Source organism: Podarcis vaucheri, assembly GCF_965113315.1.
Source record: "Podarcis vaucheri genome assembly, chromosome: 11".
Taxonomy (NCBI): domain Eukaryota; kingdom Metazoa; phylum Chordata; class Lepidosauria; order Squamata; family Lacertidae; genus Podarcis; species Podarcis vaucheri.
In genome coordinates this window covers 47046406-47059656 of record NC_138749.1, presented here as the reverse complement: position 1 = coordinate 47059656, position 13251 = coordinate 47046406, and the positions used below count along the sequence as shown (strand labels likewise).

At 44.1% G+C, this 13251-nt stretch overlaps 1 protein-coding gene across 1 annotated transcript in view; it reads right to left on the bottom strand.

Annotated features, from left to right (window-relative positions):
• Positions 1-853: 853 nt before the first annotated feature.
• Positions 854-13251, bottom strand: part of HSD17B4 (hydroxysteroid 17-beta dehydrogenase 4) — a 72793-nt gene continuing 60395 nt past the window's right edge. The window contains exons 23-24 of the mRNA XM_082191576.1: positions 3082-3209; positions 854-1275 (exon numbers count right to left, since the gene is read on the bottom strand). Coding sequence (XP_082047702.1) covers positions 1186-1275; positions 3082-3209 — 218 coding nt within the window. The 3' untranslated portion in view covers positions 854-1185. The remainder of the gene's footprint in view (positions 1276-3081; positions 3210-13251) is intronic.

The following is a 13251-nucleotide window of genomic DNA, read 5'->3' as shown; positions in this document are numbered from 1 at the left end:
AGTCCTGAAAAAGTTATAGTGGAGAAATTGAGGGTGTAGTGGTGCCTGCCCTGTGGAACGCCCTCCCATCAGATGTCAAGGAAATAAACAACTCCCTGACTTTTAGAAAACATCTGAAGGCAGTCCTGTTTGAGGAAGATTTTAACATTTGATGTTTTAGCATGTTTTTAATATTGTGTTGGAACCCGGCCAGAGTGGAAGGGGAGACCTGGCCATATGGGCGGGGTATAAGTAATAAATTACCATCATCATCATCATCATCATCATCATCATCATCTGGCATGCATGCTGGGATAGTTAGCCTCGCCTTCCTGCAACTTGTGAATTTTGGTAGGGAACATGATGCTATAACACACTTGGATGCATGTGTGCAAACATCTCTGGTGGGTTAAATTCAGGAATTTGCCACTACCAGAAAATGTTGCAAAAACAACACAATATTCCTCTCTTGGGCATGTGAGTCAAGAGCTGTTGTGTGCAGACCCAAAGGTTTGCTCTGGCTTACTCCAGTTGTGCAAGTAATGCTAAACTATGGTTTAGCACTATGTCACTCGGGTAATAAAATGATTCCTTCTCTGACCTGTCCTTAGTAACGTTATTGTAACTCTCATTGGTTTTGTAGTTGTACTATAGGTAAATTCACTCCATTTTTCAGAGAATATTCCTATTGCTATAGAGTTCAGATAGACCTATTATAGTCTAATAATAAATAGCTGCATCTGATTATCCCTGCAATCTACAAACTGAAGTACAAGACACGAATCCCACATATTGTTCATAATTGTAGACTGCCCCTCTAAGTAACAGGAGCAATATGGCTTAGGCTTCTGAACAACAATAACCCAGAACAGGATGGTATCAAAGTTACGTTTTATTGAATTCCGTTTTAATTTCATATAGAAATATATTAACTGAATGTGTTTTAATTGGAAGTAGCTCCAAGGAACAAGGTCTAAGGAAGGTATAAATGCTTGCAACATTGAAGAAAGAAGAAAGATCATGTTAAACCCATCAACATCTACACCAATTTTCTGCATCCGCAAGAATCAAGGCAACTTGCAAGTTAGCAATAAAGTCTATTAGAAGTTATCTAAGACAGGATTTGCATAAAGGTTTCAGGTTGCTGATCTGAAAAAGGAAACGGCTCCTTTTTTCTTCCCAGGCGAACTCAATCCAGCAGGGAACTCACAGCTTTGCATACTGTTGAAGAATCGTCCCCAGCTTTTGGCTCAGCATGATGTTTCCTTTAACTTTCAGCTTGCCAGAGATGAATGCCTACAGCAAGCAGAGTGGGGGGAAAACAATTAAAGAGGCTGTCTCTGCTCTTCCAGAGTTGCACTTTTAAAGAACAGTTACAAGAGAATGCGACAACGAGGAATTAACTGGGGACGGGGGCGGCATCTGCTGTGGACAATTGGGGTCAAACCTATCGAATCACCAGGAGTTGTTGTTTCTTTGAACTAAAGGAAAGGAATAGAATAATTCTGAATAGTGATTTTGAAGATCTGGACCATTCCACAGTTAGGAGTGTAGAGCTGTGAGACTGCAAAATCTCATATTGCCCACTGCAAAATATTACCATGGGTAGAAAGGAAATGCAGCACATTAGCACGATAAGTCATCAATTCAGCAACGCTGATGCTCAATTCTTAGGCTATACATAACCAGTCTTAACAGCTTGCAGAACATGAAGAGGCGAATTCTCAGCAATGTATCACTTTTAAGATGCACAAAATGAAGTTGATAAACCCACACTATTATAGTTGAGCATTATGGCTTGGTGCACACTATTCTGTCATGTCTAGGCTTGCCATAACGTCTGAAAAATTCCAGACATGCCAAAGGCCTGATTGAAGAGGAATGCTTTCGTCTGGCGCCTAAAAATATATAATTAAGACGCCAGATAAACCCCATCCCACAAATGGGGAGCCACTACAGAAAAGGCCTGTTCTTGTGTTGCCACCCTCCGGACCTCATGTGGAGGAAACACATGAAGAAGGGACTCGGATGATGAATGTGTTAGAATTCCTGCTCCGTGATTGCAGTCATGGGATTTTTGTCTTTCACATGACGGTCTATGTTTTGACTCCACAGAGTGGGAAGTGACGGAAACAGGATGTTTGTGTTACTGTGTTCCATGAAGTGGGACTATTGTCCTTTGTTCTTTTTCTCTTTGCTGTCTGATGCTAGAGAGAGAGGGAGCCATGTTGCAGTGCTCTGTGTGTGTTTATATGTAAATAAAGTAGATTAGCCAAAATGCTGAGTTGCTGAGGTCTGTCAAGCAAGTTGCGCAAACTCTGCGGATCCCTAAGTGTGCCGGTGTTGGTTGGCATCAGTCGCTGTGATGTTCCAGCTGAAGAAAGCTTATGAAGCTCCCGAACGATTGACCAGGAGGGAGAGAACATGCCAGTTGGGCATGTGTCTCTGCCAGGGTCCTACTCGAGTGTAGGCTGAACTCCTGACAGAATGCAGGGGCCAGGGCACTTCATATGGGGAGAGGTGAGCCTTCGGGTATTGTACATAGCATTATAACAACCGAAACAAGATGTCCAAGATGACTAACAAATTAGGTATTTTCTTAATATGGGAAGTTGTTGCTGCCCTAGCCATCCTTTGTTTAGGCTTGTTGCTTTAGCATCTCTTAAAAGGTAAAGGTAAAGGTACCCCTGCCCGTACGGGCCAGTCGTGTCCGACTCTAGGGTTGTGCGCCCATCTCACTTAAGAGGCCGGGGGCCAGCGCTGTCCGGAGACACTTCTGGGTCATGTGGCCAGCGTGACGAAGCTGCTCTGGCAAGCCAGGACCAGCACCGCACACGGAAACGCCGTTTACCTTCCCGCTATAAAGTGGTACCTATTTATCTACTTGCACTTAAGGGTGCTTTCGAACTGCTAGGTGGGCAGGAGCTGGGACTGAAAGACGGGAGCTCACCCCGCCGTGGGGATTCGAATCGCCGACCATGCGATCGGCAAGCCCTAGGCACTGAGGTTTTACCCACAGTGCCACCCGCGTCCCCTTTAGCATCTCTTAAGCACCTGCAAATTAAAAGTCATTCCTTTAATACATGAATTCTGCATCTGTACCTTTTGTGGGTTGATCTTGCCTAGCACCAAATCCACGAAGTCGTCATCCGACAAGCTGAAAATGATGTCAGCCTTCCCACGGGCTGGTCCCTGGTACACGTCTCCAGAGCCATTCTTTAAGTCTATGGCTGGGGAAAATTGATGAGTTTTTTAAAAAATGGAAAAAGCAAAAACTGAATGTTACATGCTCCCTTAAGAACTTTTTTTTATCAAGAAGAGAGTCATACAGAACACTGGGAACTTAAAAGATACAAGACAACAGTGGTTAACGGCAATGAGATTAATTCCTGAATTTAATTAGTCTGAACTAGCAAACACACAAACACACCAGAGCTCAACATTATCAAAGCAGGAAAAAGACAAAAGCAAACATTTCTTTTATCACTACACCCAGATTCCCAACCATCTAAGTTCCTAAATTATTTTAATTTATTAACACAGAAGTAATGAAGTCTACCTAATTACGTGCCTCCCGTTCAGTCATTTGAGTTACCTGCTGCGGGGATGCTCCAACGGAGAGTGGCTCAATTTATGAAACTCGTTATCCCCAGGCACTTGGGTCCTTTGAGCCCCCTCACAGTATGACAACCTGTTCGGCTTTCCGCCGTATCCTGCAACCTACCCTCGTTAAGCATCCGAGTGAAGAGGTTGCACATATGCTTTAATAGCTAATTACCTGGGGAAATTGCTTCTGCTGAAAAGTGTTGGCTCGGTCCAGAGAAGTGTGCCACAATCTCTGCGAGTTGCCTCAAAACATTTATTTCCCAGGCCATTTGAAATGCGGTGCCAAGGGGGGGGGGACACAAAGAATGGCGATGCCGCTTGGAGAAGACAGTGAAATCCCTGACTGGAAGCAGGTTCAGATCACACAACATGAAGTATTTCTTCACTTAAGGAAGTGGGCTCTGGGCTGGCCCTGCTCTCAGAGGCACAACTGCCCATTGGCTCCACCCCAGGACCTCAGTGTGTTAGGCAAATGGGGGAACCTTTGAATTCAGCTGAACGTGACAGGCTCCTCCATGTGACCCAGAGTCCCAAACTGCACAATCCATCTGAACGTGTATAGGTTCCTCCTTCAGACCTTCTGGCAATGTGCAGAAGGTCTGGGGAGGGGGTAGAGCCAGTGAGGAAAGTGGGGTGTCCACTGAGCACAACCTCCTCCACCAATGTTCTTCGAACATAAAAGGTAAAGGGACCCCTGAACATTAGGTCCAGTCGTGACCGACTCTGGGGTTGCGGCGCTCATCTCGCTTTATTGGCCGAGGGAGCCAGCATACAGCTTCCGGGTCATGTGGCCAGCATGACTAAGCCGCTTCTGGCGAACCAGAGCAGCGCACGGAAACACCATTTACCTTCCCGCCGGAGCTGTACCTATTTATCTACTTGCACTTTGACATGCTTTCAAACTGCTAGGTTGCCAGGGGGCAGGAACCGAGCAACGGGAGCTCACCCCGTCGCGAGGATTTGAACCGCCAACCTTCTGATCAGCAAGTCCTAGGCTCTGTGGTTTAACCCACAGCGCTACCCGCATCCCAATTTCTGGAGTGGGCTAATAGAATTCACTGCCACAAGATGTGGAGATGGTTTTAACCACACTGGTATATGAGCAAAAGCCAGCAGCACAAAGGCAATAAATAATAATAATAATAATAATAATAATAATAATAATAATAGTTTGTTGTGGTTGTTTTTTGAAATCGTTTTTATTGGATTTTACAAATGTAAAGTTGTAACAATACCAAATGCATATTCATATATAGAGATTTCTCTGAATCTCAAGACTTCCCACCATCCCCTCCCTGGGTCCTATTGTGAACATTTTCAACTGCATATCATTTCATAATCTATATTTTGCATCTGTCCATATTATCCATAGTGCTTGTTACATTACAAGTGTTATTAAAGGTAAAGGTACCCCTGCCCGTACGGGCCAGTCGTGTCCGACTCTAGGGTTGTGCGCCCATCTCACTTAAGAGGCCGTGGGCCAGTGCTGTCCGCAGACACTTCCGGGTCACGTGGCCAGTGTGACAAGCTGCATCTGGCGAGCCAGCGCAGCACACGGAAACGCCGTTTACCTTCCCGCCAGTAAGCAGTCCCTATTTATCTACTTGCACTTAAGGGTGCTTTCGAACTGCTAGGTTGGCAGGCGCTGGGACCGAGCAGCGGGAGCGCACCCCACCGCGGGGATTCGAACCACCGACCTTTCGATCGGCAAGCCCTGGGCGCTGAGGCTTTTACGCACAGCGCCACCTGCGTCCCTTCACAAGTGTTATTAGAATCCTGCTAATCTTTTCATCTGCTTACAGTGGTCTCCTAAATAAATTTTAAAAATTCCCATTCTTTCTTGTTGTGCTGGTGGTTGTGGTGGTGGTTGCTTTCTGTTTCTGTTGCTGCTGCTGCTGCTATTATTATTATTATTATTTTATGTGCCACCCATCTGACTGGGTACAACATTGAATTCCTCCCAATAGGTCTACTTTGAGTGAAACTTAGTTAAGCTATGTGTACAGAATCCTGGGCCGCAACAGGAGGAAGGGCAGGATAGATTTAACAATATAAATAAATAAATGTCTGTATAAAAATGGGTTTTACAGTTCATCTCTCCCCTCTCAAGCACTTTCTATACTATACTGCTTCAGTTAGTAGGAAAGATGTAATCTTTGATTGGTACTCGCAAGCAGTCTCTCCCTGGAAAATGAAGAGGAAGACAGACAGATACTAAATTTCTCTGTCAGTACAGGAAGTTATCTGCTCAGATAGAGGACGTATATCGCTTATTACCGAACTCTTGTGCTTGAAAAAGTCACAGCTGTAAAGATAATAGTAAGTACTTCAGTATTGCCAAGTTCAATAGTAATATGCTGGATTCTTTCCTCTGCATCCTGCTAAAAAGGTTACCAAGTGGAACACAAAATTGCCTATAAGTGTACGAAGGCAGCAGCATATTCTGTATGGATTTTCCCCAGAGTAGTTATTGCAAAAAAGAAAAGAAAAATGAAGGCAGTATTCACATTTAATCTTTTTGTGATACATTTCAGGGCCAACTATTATCCGGGCCAACTTATTTTTTAAAAAAATCAGTGTCCTACTTTCTTTCAGCATGTAGGCTTCTCCCCCTTCTCAGCTAACGCACACACAAGGATACGATGCGGGATGTTTTGTTTTGTACTATAGTGCTTTTTTAATGTTCCATTTCAAGACTATCTTAAATCTTAGCCAAGTATCTCTCCTTTCTTTACGGAACACCAGCAATTTCTCAAAATGTCCGCTCTCCCAAAGTCCTATTTCCTGCACAAAATGCGCTGCCAAAATGATCTACTGCAGGGTATATAAGCTGTCAGGTATCGTGCAGCTTGCAATGGAGAATGTTATGACAAGATTTTGCTCTGCCAATTCATTTTCACATTTTGCAAATTTCCAGAGCCGCTCTCTTCTCTCCTGCCCCTGCTAGAGTGTATAAAAAACAAGGCCATTGCCAAGCTAATGCTCCTGTAAGGACCTGACATTTTTAATTATGATATCCAAGCAATTTTACCATCGGTGAGACAACAAGTTGAAAGCTGTTTTCTTTGTCTCTAGGTTGTCCTATGAATAACAGCTTCACAAAGAACACGTTGTGCTTGCATTTGTTCTAAGAATTCCTTTGTGAGATGTTGTATATATGCTACGCAACACACTGTATCTCTGAAGCAATTTTACATGGAATTTTAATACAGAAGACTTCAGCATTTACCTGATGGGTTCCAATAAATTTATTGCCTTCTTTTTTCCTTTACAAAGACCCCACAGCTTTCTCCAGTTTAGGATGAACATTGAATAAAACACTTTAAAAGATTTCACATAATCCTTTCTGTAGATGAGAAAGTTGCCACATTGCAATACCACCATACTCATTTTTTAAAAAAAACGAATTATTTTTTTCTTAATATAAAATATCCATAGAAAGGGTTCCTATGGAGAAACATTGTCAGCTGTTTCAGAGAAAAAATAAGGTACGAAAAGTATCTTCCATTGTTTATTATTATTATTATTATTTCCATACCATCACAGGGAGGTTTGCAATATAAACCATTTAATGGTATACTGGATAACTGCTTGGTTCAAATTTCAATTCACCCAAAAACTCACTAGATGAGCCACTTTCCTTTCTGCCAGCCATTTGTAAATTAACATAGCATTAGCTAACCATACAGGGCTGTTGTACAAATGAAGCTGTAATCCTATATACAGACTTAAAAAGGTAAAGTAAAGGTACCCCTGCCCGTACGGGCCAGTCTTGACAGACTCTGGGGTTGTGCGCCCATCTCACTTAAGAGGCCGGGGGCCAGCGCTGTCCGGAGACACTTCCGGGTCACGTGGCCAGCGTGACATCGCTGCTCTGGCGAGCCTGCACCAGCGCAGCACACGGAAACGCCGTTTACCTTCCCGCTATAAAGCGGTACCTATTTATCTACTTGCACCTGGGGGTGCTTTCGAACTTGCACCCGGGGGTGCTTTCGAATATACAGACTTACCTAAAAGCAAGTCTTGCTGGGACTTACTTCAGAGTAGGCATGTACAGTGCCTTGAATACATCTAAAGCACAATATCAGACCCTCCAAGTGTCCCTATTTTCCAGGGATGGTCCCGGATTTACAGAAGTCGTCCCGGTTTCTAATTTGATCCCGGAATGTTCTGCTTTTCCTTAGGACGTCCCTATTTTCAACAGATAACTGCTAGAGGATATGGTAGGGTGTCCCTGTTGTCATTGGAGATATGTTGGAGAGTATGGAGCTACCAATCCCTGATTGATAAGTAACTATATAACCTTTAGAAGACATCTGAAGGCAACCCTGTATAGTGAAGTTTCTTAAAAATGTTTAATGTCTTACTATGTTTTTATATATGTTGGAAGACGCCCAGAGTGGCTGGGGTAAGCCAATCAAATAGGAAGGGTATAAATAACATCAACATCGTTGTTGTTGTTGCTGTTGTTGACTAGGACGTCCCTGTTTACATTGGAGAAATTTTGGAAGGTATACAATATAAATGCTAAATAGTCTTGCTTTCATTACCACGAAGGAGGCCTTTTGGTAAAGACCAGTTTACCATTAGAGAAATAAGTCTCTGATTTAAATGGTCTCTGATTTAAATGGCCTCGGCCCAGTATACCTGAAGGAGCGTCTCCACCCCCATCGCTCAACCCGGACACTGAGGTCCAGCTCCAAGGGCCTTCTGGCAGTTCCCTCACTGCGAGAAGCGAAGTTACAGGGAACCAGGCAGAGGGCCTTCTCGGTAGTGGCGCCCACCCTGTGGAATGCCCTCCCATCAGATGTCAAAGAGATAAACAACTATCTGACATTTAGAAGACATCTGAAGGCAGCCCTCTTTAGGGAAGTTTTTATTGTTTTTAATCTTTTGTTGGAAGCCACCCAAAGCAGATGGGGCAACCCAGCCAGATGGGTGGGGTATAAATAAATTGTTGTTGTTGTTGATGATGATGATGATGATGATGGGGGAGGGAAACAAGGAATTGTCTTGATAAGATCTCAAATGCATTCCATGCAGTGTATAAAAGGAATTCTTATTGTTGTTCTTCTGCATTTATGCTGAAGAATTTCCACTTCCAACGCAAGTATTAATTCTGGTTCACGTGCGCCAGCTGCTGAGGGATGGTAACAAAATGAAGAGGCTGGCATGATAAGGAATGATACAAGGGAGGAGGTTTTAGTCAATTGCACAAAGCAATAAAAGCTTTTTTGGCACTTGTGAATTTGGGAAGAATAAAATTATTGGCCGTGTCAACCAGAACTGCAAATCATTTCCTTAAGGGCTGCTTCTCGTCATTTATTCCTCTGACATTCAGCCCAAGGACATCAGCTGAAGACACCAGAGATTCGGCCGTCACCCACAACGGCTATGAGCTGCAGGGGTCCAGAAGGCTGCTAGTGCTGTCAACAGCAGCCGTGGCAGATTACACCAGAGAAGAAGGCCAAGGGAGAAGCGACAAGCCAAAAAATGGAGTGCCAAGGCAGGCACAGGAGCCCCGCGGATTTATCAATGGGAAGAGGCCTAGCAGGTAGGCCAGGAGAACAAAGGCAGCCGTCAAAGCAAAGGCACCGCTGGCTAAAATTTAGCAGCAAAGTTTCAAAGCAGATCCCAAGAGAATCAAAGTCCAACATCATCAATGTTAACAAAAAGCTTGTGAGATTTTATTATTATCCTTGTCCTTCCTAGTGGAAAACACCAGGCATATCGGAATTGGGGGTGAACAACGTCTGGTTTTCAACACTGTGATATGCCACCAGCTAAATATCACGATATACCGATGTCTGAAATAAGGATGGAGCTATGTAGAGGCAAACAGGGTACTGTCCTGGCAACTGCTACTGCTTAGGGTTCTAAAACAGACACATTTTTACAGAGCAAAGGGGCGGCAGGAATCATGAATGAAGCGATGGCTAGCTCTGCAGTTTTTCCCATATCACAGTTTTTTACATAGCGCATGCGCACACATCATGATTTGCAATCTGTGACCATGTTGAATTCAATGAAACCATTACCACAATGTACACTTCAAGCCAATTTTGGACGATGTATCTATACGTCGCCCAGCCCTAATTGGAACCAAGTCAGATTGGAGGGGGTGAAGCAGGTTGAACGATAAGGCTAGATTAAAATAGATCTAGCTGCAGAGACATCACCTTGCCAACAAAGGTCTGTATAGTTAAAGCTGGACCATAAAGAAGGCTGATCGCCGAAGAATTGATGCTTTTGAATTATGGTGCTGGAGGAGACTCTTGAGAGTCCCATGGACTGCAAGAAGATCAAACCTCTCCATTCTTAAGGAAATCAGCCCTGAGTGCTCACTGGAAGGACAGATCCTGAAGCTGAGGCTCCAAAACTTTGGCCACCTCGTGAGAAGAGAAGACTCCCTGGAAAAGACCCTGATGTTGGGAAAGATTGAGGGCACAAGGAGAAGGGGACAACAGAGGACGAGATAGTTGGACAATGTTCTTGAAGTTACCAGCATGAGTTTGACCAAACTGCGGGAGGCAGTGGAAGACAGGAGTGCCTGGCGTGCTCTGGTCCATGGGGTCACGAAGAGTCGGACATGACTAAACGACTAAACAACAACAACAAGCTGCCATTTGTCCCAGTACATTATAACCTTTTGAAGAGGATATCCAAGGCTACATAAAAGGAATAGTGACAGGAATGTATGGTTGCTATACGAATACTCACCTGAAGCTCAGGCTGGAAGTTAGGCATATAGAATGTCTTGAACAATCGGCAGCCATAGTCAAGTGTTATGGTCACAAATAAAATCTACTTGCAAGCATGGTGAATGGGGACGAGAGCAACAAGCGTCTCCTGTCCCTCGCCTTTCAACTCATGGAGGTCAAGACTTCCTCTACTCAGGGAGACATTCCCCACACAATAATGTGAGTTCTAAATCATACAGAGTCTCCACAAGAGGTTCCACGGTTCAGACCTTCACCATCCATGAGGTGGAAGACTGCAGAGGGCGCGAAACTGCTTTGCGTGCTCGTCCCCTACTTGCATGTGGGTTTTCACCCATGAGCAGAATGCCTGAATGTTGCTTATATCAAGCCTAAATGTGCCCAGCAGTGCTTGCTTATACGATGAAACACTGAATAACCACAGTCTGCAGCTGTTTTCTTCTTCTACTGCCCCATGAGAGTTGCTGACCTAGATGGCTTCAGCGTACGAGGTTTCGGGTTTGAAAATGGAAGGAAAGAGATAAGAAAACAGGGATCTTTCTGCTTCGTTCTTAGTGTTAAGGGAAGGAAATTCCCAATGCTCTTTACTTTTGATGGCTCTCTGACATAGAAGATGTTCAAAAAAGGTATTCTTGATTATTCTTAAAGATTAGTTTTGATATTTTTCAAAAGTTTTAGAAGACTTTGTACCAACTACTTTCTCTCAAGTTTCCTCTGTGTGTATATATATATATAGAGAGAGAGAGAGACTTAGCTATATGGACAAAATTCATTTTTCTTTTGGGTCAACCAAGTAAATCCTTATGTGGAGATTTGAAATTTAATGATTTTGTTTCTGTACTGAAATTAATCTTGGTATCTTTCATTTATGGCTGATAATCAGCATTTTTGTTGATTTTTTTTATTATTTGGAATATTATATTAAATGTCTGTGTTGCTTAGGATTCACTAACATATAAAAAACACAAGTTAAAGAACATACTAAAGCAGTGGTTCTCAATTACGGGTCTGGGGACCCCGGGGGTCTGCGGAACACACCCAGCGGTCCGCGGCACTATAACTTGCCAGGGACTCACTTATCTTGATAATTGCACAGTGAAAGCCACAATGAGGATCCACGAATCACCCAGCCTCTGCTCGTGACCAGGGCCTGCTTGCCGGCAAGGGAAAACTTGGGAAAGTGTTTTGGGTGGCAAGTGAGCTGGGATTGGGCGAAAACCTCTGACACAGTTTCATGGGGCTCTTGCAATTGGGGGCAGGGAGAGTGAAAGATAGAGATAGAGATAGAGATAGAGATAGAGATAGAGATAGAGATAGAGAGAGAGAGAGAGAGAGAGATGATAGAGAGATAGAGATACCCCACACAAATGGTTTGCTCCACCATCAAGATTAGAGAACTCTCCCACTGCTTGTAGGTATCAGTGAATCTTGCCTTATGAGTTTGGGATTCATGTCTCATCTTGGAAGTCCAGCAGGGGAAATAGCTAAGCAAATTGCCGCTGTCGTTAGCACAACAACTTACCTCTGATTATTTAGTTTAGTTAGGGCTGCCATACATTTGGGATTTCCCAGACATTATTGGGATTCCAAAGGCAGAAGTGATGCCCAGGAGAGGGGGCGATTTTTAGGCAGGTTTTTAGGAAACAATTTTAGGGGTTTGCTTTATTAAAAAAAACCACCTCAAAAACCAGTATATGCTGACATATCACGATGACTGGAATTTGTCTTGGCTGCTTCTTCCAAGATACACGACCTGTTAGTTTCTGTTTGCCACTGTGAAGTGCTTTGGAGTCACAAGACTCTGTTTTGCATTCCAGACATTCCATACTGTTGGAAGTCTCACGGGAGAGGGGAGACGGATGTGACGTTACTGGTTTCCTGTTCCTTTGTTGTTTCAGTTGCTCTCTGCTCTCACGGAGAGAGGATGTATTTCTTTTCTGTCTGTGTAGCTTAGTAATAAAACTCTTTAGCCATGTAGCTCATAAATCTCATCACTTCTGCGTGCTGCTTTAATTCTCTGCGTAATGGAAATGTGCTTGGAGCCTTATCAGAGGCTCCGGTCATTAATTATCGTCAAAGGGCGATTCTGGAGGAGCTCGGTCGAACGCAGGTTCCGACGTGACCTAGTCCTACACGGCGAGCGAGTCCCAATGCATCTCAGCCTCAATTCCAAACCAAGGAGCATTGGGGCTTCGCTGAACTGCTCAGCTGGGGGGTAGAAGAGGTCTCTTGCCCCCCCCCCCAGCTGAACAGCTCTGCTGCCTCAGAAGGCTTCCTGCCCCCCCAGCTGAGGGAGCCTCAATGCTTCTCCAACTTGCACACAAACAGGAGAAGCCTTGGGGTTCCCTATAGCTGGCGTGGTGGTGGAAGTCACCCACCTGTCAATCACATAATGGAGAAGTGGGTGGCTGCGCTCATCTGGGCCATGAGGCCGATCCTGATCAGAATCTGACCCATGGAGACTAACAGGTTCCCCACCACTGCTTTGCAACAGAGGTCAATCACTCAAACTCATTGACTTAGTCATATATATATATCTGCACTATGATCGGGAAAGACATTGGCACAGAAGAGCAGAGGCTTTCAAGGCATGCATGTTTCATGTGCTTTGTTTTTTCATCACGGCACTTTTAGCATCAACAGCGAACACCATACATAAATACGAATGTGGAATAGTCATACATAAAAACGCAGCTGCCACTGGGGATAGCATATTATGTATCCTAGCACAAGAGAGTGATCGGAATAGAGGATAATGACGACAGAAAGAATAAGAGGGCATTTACATAATGATCATCAAATGCTATTTACCGCCAGGCCAAAGAAGCATTAGCGTGATCCTCCCACATGCAGGAGGGGGCGGGCATAATGTGAGAACTGGGATTTAATCCAATCTACTGAGATCTAATTCATTGTTAACAGCACATTATAGGATTGAGTCAGATCT